At 43.1% G+C, this 14,822-nt stretch overlaps 1 protein-coding gene across 6 annotated transcripts in view; it reads left to right on the top strand.

Moving 5' to 3' along the window:
• The window catches only part of wnk1b (WNK lysine deficient protein kinase 1b), a 76,179-nt gene that overhangs the window by 46,432 nt on the left and 14,925 nt on the right, over nt 1-14,822 (top strand). For 4 of the 6 annotated variants that reach the window (XM_030113035.1, XM_030113037.1, XM_030113039.1 and 1 more), the window contains exons 6-13: nt 3,249-3,337; nt 4,220-4,359; nt 4,501-4,580; nt 4,724-4,939; nt 5,023-5,095; nt 5,195-5,388; nt 12,582-12,671; nt 13,237-13,305. In XM_030113035.1, the coding sequence (XP_029968895.1) occupies nt 3,249-3,337; nt 4,220-4,359; nt 4,501-4,580; nt 4,724-4,939; nt 5,023-5,095; nt 5,195-5,388; nt 12,582-12,671; nt 13,237-13,305 (951 nt within the window). Of the gene's footprint in view, nt 1-3,248; nt 3,338-4,219; nt 4,360-4,500; nt 4,581-4,723; nt 4,940-5,022; nt 5,096-5,194; nt 5,389-7,342; nt 7,649-9,030; nt 10,420-12,581; nt 12,672-13,236; nt 13,306-14,822 lie in introns of all 6 variants that reach the window. The other 2 variants (XM_030113040.1, XM_030113036.1) reach the window with 2 other exon arrangements.

Raw genomic sequence — 14,822 nt, forward strand, 5'->3', positions numbered from 1 at the left:
CGTCGCTCTCTCTCTCTCTCTCTCTCTCTCTCTCATCACATCCTCACTTTGATCAGACTACATCTGATTATGGCGGCGACCTCGGCCTCGGGGTTTCTGCCCGTTTGAAGCTCCAGCGAGGCGCTCGCCCAAATCAGCAGAGCATGTTGGGAAAACACTTTGTCGAGCAGCCAGATTCAGTCGTGTTTGTTATTGTCAGGCACACGCAGCCATGTGACGACCGCGGGGTGCCGCAGTCACCCGCTTCCTTTTATTTCCCTGCCTAATCCGTCCCGCCAGCTCCTCGTTCGCCTGTTTTTTCACGTCGTCTGTCCTCAAAAAGTCGCTCAACACAATAATGAATGTTATTAAACGCCACACAGCGCACTGATTTATTTTCCTACAATTTCATTTTGATTATGGACCTCAAGGTCAGCACTAATATTAGATAACTCATACTCGTGTTGTTTTTAACCCTTTAAATGCCATCTTGTGATCAGAATTTCGCTGTATTTTTAATGTGAAATTCACAAAAAAATGTTGTAAAAATAATCTAACCCTTTGTAACATGAAAAAGAAAATAAGCAAAAACTCCAGATACATGATGATTAATTCATAATAATGGATTTTGATCTGAAGTATATAACAAACAACAGTTGCTGACTCTTTTTACTCAAATGTTTTCCAGTGTTTTCTATGGCTGTTCATCAGTCAAATAAAGCTTTTAGTAGGATTTTGGTTGCAATTTTAGCTTTTAAAAGCATTTTTGAAATTCAGCCACCCACCATCTTTACCATTTCATCCATTCAGTGGTCCCGGTGAGCTTTTACACGCACTCACATTGAGACATACGGGTAATTTAGAGTCACCGGTCGACTTTAAGCTCATGCTTTTGGACTCTGGGAGGAACTAAAGTGCTTTTTTTTTTTTTTTTTTTTTTTTTTTTTGCAAATAGCTTTGACATTTACTTTTGTCGTAGTCATATTGTTTAGTAAAAAGGCTTTACTACATTTTTTTGTTTTTAGTGCATGCTGCTTCCTTTCAGCTCTTTACAGTGCACTTGTCGAAAAGATCAACTTTGTTGTAGCGGAATTTTTCAAGACTTTTTTTTTAGTTTACTGACTTTTTGAAAGCAGGGGAAATAATATATTTGGTAAAAAGTTCACCAAAATCTTTCAGTTCTTGTCCTCTTAATGCACTACAGAGTGCTAATATCCTACAATATAATGTTATTTGAAAAAATGTGGAATAAATGTGAGTCTTTGGAGAGCATTGGCTGTAAGTTTGGAAAAAAGTGAAGTGTGACGCAAACCGGTTTTCACAATAACAGTATTTATGGATTCTTGCAATTGAGCACAAGTCATGTCCGCATCAGTGTCCGCTCCACTTCAATTAGCTTATCAGATTCAGATTAAGACTTTTAAGAAGAATTTGAGAGGTTAATGACTCGTGGCATGTTCAGGGAATTAAATTATTTAATTGTTTCCAACAATCTTCTAGTCTCATTTCTAATTCCATAGTTTTTCGACACTGGTTGTGAAATTACTTTAAATAATTCAGCCTTCCAGCCCGGTCAAGCTTCTCCTACAGATCAAGTATGGTCTTTAGCTTATCTCCTGCATTGACGTCCAGTGTTGTTGACGTGCTCCGCGGCTTCTGGGACATTCCTTACCTCCAATCAGCCTTATTAAACTAAAATGTAGCTTTTTCTCCATCTCCTCGTCTCCCCGACCCTCCCCTCTTCTGCCAGGCCTAATACCATTACTTCGCCCGTCATTACTAACTTTGTTTGGCTCTGGAATCTCAAATAGTGTGTGCGAGTGTGCAGACGCATCAGTGTGTGTGTGTGTGTGTGTGTGTGTGTGTGTGTAAGAGAGAGGGAGATGGGGCTGTTATGTAACGGCAAACTGGTGGAGCGGGCCAGGAAAGAATAGAGCGGCTGGAGAGAAGAGAAGAAGAAGAAGGAGGTCGTCCGCTAGTCCGACAGTCAGCTGGTCAACCGGTCTAGATTCAGCTTTTTTTTTTTTCCTAATCATTCATCTTTTCAACATAATTCCTCTCTGAGTGCTCATAGGTAAGACACCTATTTGTCAAATTTGAAAACTTTAGAATTCCCACCTGCTGCTGTTTCTGTGGTATTTTAATTTTCCTTAACTTTCCTTCTTTCAGCTCTCTATGTTTTATTTATGCAACCAATCTGCTGCATTCATCTTTGACTTACTGTGCGTAGTTATTATACAGATTTACTAATCTGTGTTTTAACTTTGTTGGTCTGGGTTTTATGTTTTTTGACTTTATCTTTAACAGTTTCTACTTTGCCTGGAAATAGAACAAAATAGAACAGAAATAGAACAAATATGTATGTAGCCTCCATTATCTTACCAGAAACGGTATCGCGTAAACTGGATGAGTTCTTATGGATTATTTTCAGTAATCTACTGAAGTTCTTTCACCTGTTTAGTTTTCTGTTTCATTTAGACTTTCCTCTACAGAAAGTTGTTTCCCATTTCGTCTGATTCTCGTGACTCTGTCTTTTCTTGATGCAGTGCTTCTGCAGGTCTCTCCTGTTAGGATTTCCTCCCTCAAAACAGTATTCTGATGCCCTCAATTAGTTGTGAAAGGCTGCGATTCATTATTCATCTTTAACAGGACAACCTGGTTTCTCGGGGAACTCAACTCTTGGCTGAACTGTTATTTGGCATCCTATCACACAGCTGAGCCTCCGACTGTCAGATGTTTAAACTTTAGACCTCTTTCACTTAAATTGAATCAGTTGTAGTCAAAGCAGAAAATATCAGTGGAAGCTTTCACCTTTTGCATTCGATTTCAGTTTTTTTGTTTTTTACTTTCATCGTTCTGAAGGAGGAATCATTGCAGTCAGTTATCAATAGGATTCTTACATCCAGAGAAAAAAACAAATCCACTGAATGAACTGAATTATTTGTCTGTGACTGAATGAAAAGGGAACTGTTGGATTGAAATGATAGATGAATGACTGTCCTATGCATCATTACATAGATTAGCTTTTGAAAATGATGCACAGGATTTATCCTAATTTTAACCAGTTTGTCAACAACTGTTTGAAAAGTCTGAAAACATTCACAAATATAAGAAAGTTTTACACTGGTACATAACAGTTCAGGTCCATTTTTCACTCTCAGAGACAATTTCACCAAAAAAAAGTGTTGAAAAATCTAATAGTATATACAAAAGCAATTCTGTATTTTCACTTTCTTTATACAGTTTTCTCTTCTGCTGTGTTTGTTCAGGGAGTGAAGCCCGGCAGCTTTGACAAGGTGGCCATTCCTGAGGTGAAGGAAATTATCGAGGGCTGCATCAGAACAAACAAGGACGAGAGGTGAGTCTGATTAAAGCTCAGACGCTCCAGTTTTCACGGACACTGAATGAGGTGATCGGATTGGTCAACTATCTGATTGAGTTAGTAGGTCAATCCCATAACGGGTTACATGATCCCACATCCAGTGTTTTTCCAGAAACTCGCAAGTATTGAAGATTGATTCTTTAGCTTGACTAATCGAACTTGTTCTGTGACTCTTCCTGCTAAGAAACGTCCCTCTTACTTCCGGTCTCGACACTAAGAGATCTTTAAGAGCAGCAGTGTTGACCACTCGTGCATTTTTTCCCTAATCAGTATGCTTGACGTGTCATGCGGCGACGTTACATAACAGACATGCGCACAAAGCTCCGACAACATGAAGCAATCCGACATGCATTTTACACGAACTGTTTTCCTATAGTTACTCCACCTTTCATGATGCTATTATATTTTAATTCTACAGGAAATCCTTTTTAAACTCACATTGTCTTGGTTAAAGTTGATCAGATCACTGTTCTCTGTCAATATGTTGCTGGACTGCCAACACGAAGCCTTCTTTACTGCTGTTTGGAAAGTTTTCACTTCGGTTTTTCATTTTTTTCCTTCAGTTGTCCTTTTAGGAACGCTTGTTATTTTTATATTGATTAATATTTTTATCCACTTGTATGAAATTAATGTCATAAAGTGGAAAGCTGTTCTTGGCCAACATGTCAAAATTAATCAAATCCCCTGTCTCCTCTGCTCCCTCATTAGATCAGCTCACAAGGTTTTCATCGTTTCGAACAAATCACTGTCAAGCAGTAACTCCTTCCTCATTGTCATTCCTGATTCCTTGCTTCCGTTTCTGTTCGAATCACCACCCATTCTGCCCCTAATTCTAGCCTCTGACCTCTCGTTCTTCAGGTACGCCATAAAGATCCTGTTGAACCATGCGTTCTTCCAGGAGGACACGGGAGTCAGGGTCGAGCTGGCAGAGGAGGACGATGGAGAGATGATCGCCATCAAGCTGTGGCTCAGGATAGAAGACGTTAAGAAGCTGAAAGGCAAGAAAATCTTTTTTTTGCTGTCCTTCATTTAAAAACATGAGTGTAATTTACAACACATTACATCACTTTTTGGTTGCTCACTTCCTGGTTTGCCCCAGATTCTCACAGCCTGATCAGCCCTTTTTAACATATTTGCAGGCAAATACAAAGACAACGAAGCCATCGAGTTTTCCTTCGACTTGAGCAAGGATGTTCCTGAAGATGTGGCCCAGGAAATGGTGTGTATGGAAAATGAAAAGGAGAATGATGAATAGATGGATGGTAGTGGGTGAAAATGACCCAAACACATTTGTAATACTTTCTGAATATGAATAGTTAGGCAGGATTTTTGATTTCTATCTAACTTTTAAACACTCACCAGGTTGAGTCTGGCTACGTGGCTGCGGGTGACCATAAAACCATGGCCAAGGCCATCAAGGACCGCGTGTCTATGATCCGGAATAAGAGAGAACAGAGGCAGCTGGTACGAGAGGAGCAGGAGAAGAGGAAACAAGAGGCAGAACAACAACTGAAGCAGCAGCAACAGCAACAACATCAGCAGCAACAACAAGAGACGCTAAAGACTACACACTCACAGGTTTGTTGGATTACTACTCAGTTACATTTACTGCTGTTGAATACTGACTGGTTATTGGACTTGTTTATTTGGTTTTCCTGCAGGCTGAGGTGGAGGAAGCTGAAGTGGAGCATCAGCAGCAGCTTCACTATCAGCAGACCGGCATCTCACACACATGTAAGTTCAAATAATCAATAGTTTGAATTAGAATGTTTTGGGATGAGAAGAGCCATCAGAAAAAGTAACTTTTTGAATATTTGGCCCCTTGTGTCTCAGCTGAAGGAGGCGTGGACAGCGGCCAGGGCTCCTCGGTTTTCTCCTCCGACTCGCCCCACCTGGGTCAGCTGAACATGTCCTACAACTGCCCCCCTTCCTCCCAGCCCCCGTCCCAGCCCCAGACCCCCTACCCCTCCACCCCCTCCGCTGCCCCGCAGCAGCACCCCGGCTACGCCCAGCCGCAGCAGCCAGCGGTAAGTCTCGGCTTCCCTTCAGCCTCCTGTCGCCTGTGAGCGCTGGCAGAGCGTTGGGTCCTGTGTGGGATTGGGAATGAGTTGGAGTGAAGGTTGCAGTGTTTTGGGAATGGCTTGGAAAATATCACAGCCTGTTGTTATAGAGAGCACTTGACTTTAAAAAAGAAGTGTCAGACGGTTTTGAACTAAAGCATGTTCCTATAACATTAAACTCTCAGATATAAGCCAGTTTGTCACTGAGTTATAGCAACCATCTGTAGGGTAAAATGATCTTGTTATTCTGTAATTGAGGAAGTCATCTGTTCTTATTGCTTGATGAGTGTAGACCCGTATTTCACCAGGCCCAATAACTCACCTCCTGTTGGTTTGGATCATGGATGTCAGGCAGTTTTTCTCCACTTCTTTTTCCCATCACAGCACATCAACCAGTTACTTCCTTCCTTCTCTCTCATTCATCTCCTTGAGTTTTATTCTTTGAGCTGAGATCTAAATATTTTCATGTGTGCTCATTCATCTCCATTTCCAGTCGTCGCTCCGGTTGTTTATCCAGTGTCAATTAAAATGTGTTGTTTATTCCATTGTTTCAATCTGTTTTGGTTCAACGTTTATACAGTCAAGTGTGGAAATGTGGTTTTGGATGGTTACGCAAGGGAATCATTTTCATATTTCGCTGAGCAAACAAAAATGTGGGGAGAAAACTGAGGATCCTTTCTGTACTGTGCTTTATTTGTGCGTTAATTTCCGACTATGAGTTCAGTTTTATTTATATAGTGGTAATGAAAAAGTTATCTCAAGGCACTTTTAAAGAGCAAGCACAGGAGACTGTGGAAAGGAAAAACTATTTTAATAGGAAGAAAACAGATTTTCTGCTCTCTTGGTTGGAGAAGACAAGCTTTTACTTTGTCAGGTTGATCTGTATCATCTGGTTTCATTTATAAATAGATTTGTGTATCATCTGCGTAAGAGTAGTTCTTAGAGTGTTTTCCTCATAATATTTTCTGCTGCAAGGATGTATAATGTAAAAAAAAAAAAAAAAACCTGTCCTAACTCAGAAGCCATGGCGAGCCTGAGCTGAGGAGACGATACGTTGTTTAATGTAAGGCTGACCTTCCTGTGATTAACCTCCGCCATGTGCCTGCTGTGTTTAGCCGTACACATCAGCTGTTGGGCACTGGAGCATATGAGTCAAATTCCTTGCTCAAGGGGGGCTTTTAATTAGCAGCTAATGAAGAAGTGAGCATTTCTCATTTACACTGGCGATGTCGCATTAGATTTTGTGTCGCGATGACCTTTTGCTCGTAAGTGTTCCTGGCTGAGTTGTTGTTTTTGAGCTGGACAATGATTCAGTTTGCTTACTGTCTAATTGGTTAACACAATCACGGTTCAGGCATTTTTAGAGCTCTTTTTGATGCTTCTTAGAATTTCCCAGACTCTTTTTTTTTTTCTGACGAAAGCCCACATTTTGTATCCAGTGGAATAACAAATACACCTTTTTTTCTTCATCGATTTAAATAACTTCTCAAAGGTTTATTTTCAGTCATGTTTCCCCTGTTTGTGTAATGTGTTTTCAAGTGTTTATTTATATCTCACTGCTTATTTCTGGCTTCTGATTTTTTTTTTTTTTTTTTCATCATTGTTATGGTTCAGTCTGCCTTCTTGCTTTGTTTAACTTGTGTTTTCATGGAATTCTGGTTATTTGACCTTTTTTTTAATCTCCTAAAACATTACAGGAGTTGTTGTTTTGCTTTTATTGAATTTACTGTGGTTTGTGGGTGGATGTTACTTTCACTTTTTTTTTTTAATGGTATGTAATGTCTCACTGTTTTATTTATTGTGCAGTTGATGTTTTTCCAGTTTAATTTCCAGTGTTCAGTGTTTCTGTGTTCATTTCTTTGTGTTTGTTTTTCATGTTGGTCCCACCCTCTGCCGTCGCCCCTCCCTGTGCGTCCGGCAGCCGGTGTCGCTGCCCCGTCGAAGTCGTAGCATGTCTGTCTGCGTCCCTCCTTCCTCCTACTCCTTCTCTCGCGTCCCTCCAGTAAAGACCACCCCACCTCCCCCAGACCTGTCCTCTCCGTCCCCCTACACCGCCGCCGCCGCCGCCGCCGCCCCCTCTCCTTACAAACCTCTCGCAGCCGAGAGGGACACGTTCGCAGGGCGTCTCTCCAAGGCGCTGGAGACCGTCCTGCCCCTCCACTCTGCCTCCTCCCTGCCCCGGACCAGGCAGCGGAGGGCCAGCCTGCCTGCCCTGTTCTCCTCCCCTGTAGGTTCACAAACACCTGAGGTGGTGAGGAGATTAAGAGAGAGAGAGAGAGAAAATCAAGAATTAAAACCATATTAATGTTTAAGTGTTTCCTGTTTACTGCATAAAAGTCTGTGTAACAAATTGAATCCTTCTGAATTTACAGCTTTGTCCTCACATAAGTAGATTTCATATCTACAGTATCTTCGTTCGATGTTTTATTGTTTTAACATTAATCTCTAAAATACTCTCTCTCTCCCTCTACTGAACCACAGTGTGCTCATATTTAGTACAGACTGAGTGGCCTGAGCACAAACGTTGCTCTGCAGCAAATCTATCCGATGTGCATCAGATGATGGGAAGACTGCTCATTTTACACCCAGATTTAAATAAATAATCCAGAAAGAAAAAGATGTCACTCACTAAAATACATTGCTAATCTCTGAGTTCAACTTTTACCTGGATCAAACAGAACTGATACATAGATAAGTGAGTGTGTATGCTCTCCATGCGACTACAGTTCCCCTCAAGCTCCTCATGCTTTTCTCGACTCATGACTTCAATTATTTATCTATATTTTAATCTGTTTCCCGGTTTCACTTTTTCTTTATACTTAATTCAATCATGCAGGCTACACCTATTCGGCTCACCCTTTAGCAGGCCACATGTGCTCAACTTTGGCATTTCTTCCCATAACTTGAAAACTACTGATGAAGCTAAAACTGGTGAGAATTGTGAAAGACTGCTTTACATGAAACCATCAACAACTATTTTTGGCACCATTTTTGATGGATTGCTATATGGACATATAACTAGTGCAAGTTACAGTAAGTGAATTTTTAAACAAGCATATATCCAAAAAGTCATAATTAGGCCAATTTCTTGACCACTTGAGAAAATATGACAATCTAAAATAACAAAGTGGATTTTCTCAGTTACCTCAGACTTCCATGTGTGAACTATAAAGTTATATCCAGAGTTTGTTTCACAGATATGCATCCATGAAACATGAGACAGTTTTTTCTGATCCCAGATGCACGAGTCAGTATTTGCCTTTTCTTCTATTTGCACTTTCCTCCTGTGCCTCCCTTTCGCCTGCCTGGTTTCTGTGTCGTCTGACTGTCATTGTCCTGTACAAGTGTCTGTCTTTATTTGTCTCGTTGTAACCAGCTTGCAACCAGTCCGTCTCCCGGTTTTTCATTTCACCACTTCCTCCTACAGCTTTGAAATTGATCAGGTCCTTTCTTAACCTCACAATTTCACTTTCAGTGTGGAGAGTGACTCTTCTCTTTCTCTGGCGGTCTTAAATAATGCTCTTAAAATACGATTGTTCCATTTCATGTGGACCTTTGCTGTGTTTTTCTGAGTCTCATTCTTAAATCCATTGTATCTCATTGTCACAGCAGCATTCAGTGCATCATCCCTACAGTGGAGGAGGAGGAGCAGGAGGGAGTATTCCCCTCCAGACTCTCCCAGATCCCCCAACTATTTTCTTCCCGTCCATCCCCGAGCGCCCCATTTCCTTCTCGCCTCCTCCCACCGGGCCTCCGAAGGCCTACAACACCCAGCGGCGTAAGAGCACCTCGATTCTGGAGGCGCATACCCGACACTTCCAGCCGGCCTACCCCCGCTACGGGAGCAGCCTGCACCCCTTTTCCGGGATGGAGGGCGTGGAGGCCCCCTCGCTTTTCATGGTCAACCCCAGTTTTGCGGCCGCTGCTCAGAGACTGGGTGTCGGGGAGCCGCTGCACCTGCCGGGACAGTCTGACCCAAGTTTGTACGGCTACAAAGACATGAGGGCGGAGCACGAGGAGGCGGTGAGGAGACTGAGTCTGAATCAAGCTGCCTTATTGGACCATTTTGAAGCCATGGCGTACGGAGGGTACCCCATGACTGCACACCAGCTCAGCCACTTGAGTTTCCATCAGCAGAGGCAGGCAGCGGCGGCGGCCGCCAGTTTGGGCTTTGACCCTGGCCCTCCGTCTCAACCGGGCTTTCTGCACCAGCACCTGATGCAGCGAATGAGCGCACACAGCCCGATCCCTCCACCCATACCTCCCATGAGTGTTCCCGCCGGTGGCGCTGTTCCTCCGTCTGAGGCGTGTTACGCTTCCCCGTCCTCCTTCCCCGTTTCTGCGCCTCCCGTGATGGCCGACGCTCCTCCACCCACCGGCAGCGTCTTTGAGTTTCATTTAGCCGCGGCCGCTGCGGCCGCCGCTGGAGACCCGAACCTGCTGGCTTCCAGACTCTTCCGGGCCCGGAGGAGCTCCATGGACCTCCCTCTGGAGGACAACAGCGGAACCGGATCGGGTGGATCGGGCTCCTACAGCCGGCTGCAGCCCGTGACGGAGGAGCTGTACTCGTACATCAGTCCGGAGCTCCCGCTGCCACCCGGGAGTCTCCTGCTTCACCACGTCGGTGTAGCCGCAAAGGACAGGAGCCCCGAGCCCTCCAGTGACTCCCTGGCTTCCTCTGACGCCGGAGAGTTCCAGTCGCCTCCTCCCCCTCCTCTCGCCCCTTCGTTCGACTCCTCGGCGGCTCAGTCCATCCCTCGCTCGTCCTCCACCTCGCTGTACGACTCGCCGGGCGGAGCGCTTCAGATCGATCCCCAGGGACATCCCCCCTCTGGGCAGAACTTTCTCCCCACCACCCCGGCTTCTGAGCTGGCATCAACGCAGCTGGAGTCGTTGATGCAGAACGCCTGGGCCCGGCACGGAGGGGTGGTGCCAGCCCAGCCTGACATGACATACCATGAGTCATTGCTGGCCATGCAGGCTGTTAACTCCACTCTGGTACAAACCCTAAAAACACCCCAAATCACCTCTGGGTCACTTACTGGGTTTAATTCTCCTGGCTGCTTTTCAATTAAAGTTCCCAAACATCCCATTCAGGGCTTCAGTTTCCTTGATGATGGAATTTACTGCGAGTGCATTGCTCTGCACACCAGCACAAAGTGGGACCTCCGGTCATAATGTTATGGCCGATATTACCGTCTCGAACATTTGTGCATTCACTGCTGTGTTGCTCACAGGATCATTGGATGGTGGTTTGATTGGCTTGAGCACAGAATAATTTAATCCATTCATCAAAATGAATTACTCTAAAAAAAGAAGAAAAAAAAACGTAGCTGAATTAAATTACAGCAGTAACGTGACCCAGAGGCTGTTCTACCGATCCCTGTTGTTTTCGTACCCTGCCGACCCAGGTGCCCCAGCTGATGTTTATTTGTCATCATGTAGTCTTTGGTTGTGATTTTAACCCCCCTCCCCCCTTCAGTCACATCAGCAGAGAGAGTCTCACGGTCGGCCTTCATGTCTCACATCAGGAGAATACTTCTCCAGAGAAGAGCTTGACTTCAATTAGGGCGGCGTCAGTAAATATTTACAGAGGTCCCGCAGAGTTTCTGGGAAATATTCCGACCACAACTATTTAATTTTTTTTTGTCCAGCGTGATAATAATTGCCGTTCATCAAGTAATTATGATATCAACAATCGGAAGGTCGCCTGTGAGACGCTCTCTGGTTTACAGGCTTTAGCATTGAGTCTAAGTCCCTTCCTTTCTGTGTTTATGTTGTATATTTGATTTATTTTGTCAGTGTCAGTAAGTAACATTTTGTCTGTATGTTCATATATGATTGTATATGAGAAATGTGTGTTTGTGCAGGTATACTGTTTATATAGTATATTTGAACATCTGCTCGTACAAGTCCAAAGTCAGGTTGGCTCAAAAAGTCCTCATACGTCGCACAGTTACGCATTCCGGATGTAAAATGAATCTTATAGATCCCAAAAAAACAACAATGAGGTTAAACACGCCGCACGACTTTGGTGATTTGTATGGACAAACACACAGAAACATACAACAAAACTGACGGGGCTTAGACGAACCGAGCAATGTAACCATGCAGAGAGACACTCCTGTGTATATTTTAGATTCCCTCTGTTCCTTTTGTGTTGTACATGCTTAGCTTGAAGCCAGTTCCTTATAACAGCTTATTGTTTTCACCTCACAGAATTCAAAGGGCTGAATTTAAGTCATTCAGGCCCTCAGAAAGCCGATGTCACCGACCTTTCTGTTGATTTCCTCCGTCTTTGTCATCTGTCGGTTTTTTTTTTAATTTTATTTTTGTTTCGTGCCATTCCATGTGCCTTTCTGTTTGCTTTATTAAATTTCTGTTCTGTGGAGTTCCTCAATGTGTTGACACTGCTGCATGTAAGGTTAGAGAACGGTTAGTGTCACTGTGTATCCAGTGCAACACGCTGTATTTACGAGCTTCTTTAACAGTATGAAGTTGCATAGAGCCTTCCGAGGGTGGAGGCGTCAACGCATCAGTGTGTGCTGTAGACTATCTGGAAAACCTTCAAAGGGAAGAATAGAAATGTGCTGAATGAAAGGTGCTTTAAGGGAGAGAAACACCCAACATGGTAACATAAAGTCAGTCTCTCAGGCTTAAAAAACAAAAGATAGCTTTAGATTTAGCTGAATATTTCAGGGTTCAGCGCCTGTCTTCTGCTGTGTGCTTTACTGACTGACTATCACGACCAATCACTTAGGATCTGACCTGCATGTACGAACAAATCCCACTTACACCCTACCTAACCCCAGTTCTGTGCCTGTGCTACCAGTCGTGTATATGCATACAGCAGTGGTTGTTGTGCATATATCTGGATGGATTAGTGTGTATAACTGCCGTGTGCATGTGTGCATACACAAGACGATAGCTTGAGTTAAGTGATCACATAAGTAGAAGAAGTATCTTGTGTTTGCACACATGCTTATCCTCCACACGCTGCGAACATGTTGTAATTGTTACTTTTCTCTCTCCATTTGTCCCAAATCTCTCCCAATTTCTCTCCTCCATCCTCCCAATGTTTTTATAAATCCTACCACACTGCATCTCCGCCTCTCTGTCCACTATTCCGTCTTTCTTTCTCTTGATCTGATTCTAAATAGCAGGCCCAAGCTGCGTCCCCTCAGCCAACTCCAGGAGCCCCTCTGGCCCCCGCCTCCACCCATCCTGCTCCTCCCGGGACCCCCCAACAGGTACGACTCAGCTTTTTCCTTACTCTGGATCACAGTATCGCTCCTTTAATGCCCAATATCCAAAGTACATAAACACCCTGTTTCTGTGGTGACTGCATGATAGCTAATTTACTGCCGCGTTCTTTGAAGTTTGGCGCCTTTGCTTCGAGGTAGCCGCTCCCACTGAGGCGGCACTTTGCCTGCAGCGGTCACACGATGTTTATGAAGAAATCCTGTTTCCTCCCAGGAGCCAAAACACTCATGTGAACCAGTTGCAGCAATTAACTGATTAAACCGAGCAAGAAATTGGATGATAATGAGAGATCAAAAGTTTCCTTGTCCAAATAAGCTGGCAAACTGTCAAAACTTTTTTTCACTCAGCTGCTTCTTCATGGAAGAGTTTACATACGGATCGCAGCCTGCAAAAGATAGTTTTTTCAAAAAATGAATCATACTTTTACAGACTTTTTTTTAAAAAAATTCACAGTAGTTTGATCTACCAAACAGCCCAAGCATGTTTGTTTTCATCCATATACTCACATATTTCAATCAAACTTCACCTCTAACCCCTTCTGTCTCTCCGTAGGTTGTGTCGTCTAGTAGTGCATCAGTCCAGAGTCCGACGCACGCCGCCCTGCCACAGACGCCTGCACAGGTACAGAACCTTTCCATTAAATTTACAGTGAATTAAACCTTTAACTTTGCAAAACAAACAAGACTAAGCCCTTTGCAGAAAGATATTCAGTTAAACCAGGATTCAATTACACACTGAACAAGCGCTTTATTGTTGGTAGTAGTATAATCTAATTGAATTCATTACAAGAGCTCTGCTGTGATTTTGAGTGCGGTAGGTCGTTTGGGCATTCTTAGCTAAAAAATGTTGAAATGTCCCAAATGATTCAATACTAAAATGTAGCATGACTGATTTTCTGAGCCGTTTGAGAGAAATTCTGCATGAATCTTCACTTACTGTATAAGAACAAGCACACAGTGATCAGACTTGCAAGGTAAATTCCAGTCTGACACTAATCGGCTACATTATCGTATTTAATATTATCGTACAGCCTTAGGGTGAGAAAAGGGTCCAAAAAATTGTATTGGTAACATTTTCCCATATGCCTTGTAGATTCATGCACAAAACACAGACACACCCAGAGAAAGATATCAGTATCCACATGATGAAGATGTAGCTTACAGTCGCCAATGCCAATCTTTTTGCGTTTATTTAGTTTTATCCAAGTTCTCACTTGTCAGTTTCTTCTACATGTTCTTATTGCATGTTTTGCTTTTTTTTAATCACTTGAAACTCTTGGTCAGCTCAGTTCTTCTTCTCTGTTTTTCTTTCTCTGGCTTGCTCATGGGCATGCTGCCTGTGTTTACCACCGGGTTTGTTTCTGCTCGTGCTTTTTCTTTTTTTCCACACAACCACCTGTGACGTGCACGACTGTGTTTTGTGTGTGTGTGTTTGAACGTGTAGTTGTGTGACCTCAGCCCGTCTCCCAGTATTGAGCATCTTTATCTTCTGTACCAGCTAGCGCTGGTTCAGGTATCACTTGATTTGTGTGTGTGTGTGTGTTTCTGTACGTGTCGATCTCACTGTGTGTCTGTGAACTATGTGAGTCTGATTGACTTGAATCGGATTAAAACCCCAGCCGGAGTCCCAGTTCAGTGTTTTTCTCAGTGCACCCTCGTGCTTCTGACCACTTCTTGAAAAGAAAACAAGAAATTCCGAAGCAAATTTAATGGAAATGAAGATGGGCAATTTTTCAAAGATCAGAAAAAAGATTAAACTGCATTTATTGTGTAACCCGTCCTCAGAGAGCTTACAGGTGATTTAATGCAACAAGTTTTGACTAGAATATGAAAAAATGCTTAGTCGGTGAAAATTATAACTCTCCCCTTTCATTTATATACATTTAATCAAAAATCTGATGGCCTGCAGCTGTACAGTTTTGCACAAAAGAATGGTCTCCATTGCACTGAATTTAGTTGTTAAATCAAACGTGTGCTTCAACAGCTATTTATAGTTTTAGCCTCCACTCATTTCTTTTTAATGTGGTTTCTTCTGTGCACTCACTGGAGGCCCGCGACACTCTTTGAGAATCGCTGAATTAAATGTTAATTTTAAACAAAAAATTCTGTGATTTAACTCTTTTTGGAAAAAAAAAAATC

Source organism: Salarias fasciatus, chromosome 17 (assembly GCF_902148845.1).
Source record: "Salarias fasciatus chromosome 17, fSalaFa1.1, whole genome shotgun sequence".
NCBI lineage: Eukaryota > Metazoa > Chordata > Actinopteri > Blenniiformes > Blenniidae > Salarias > Salarias fasciatus.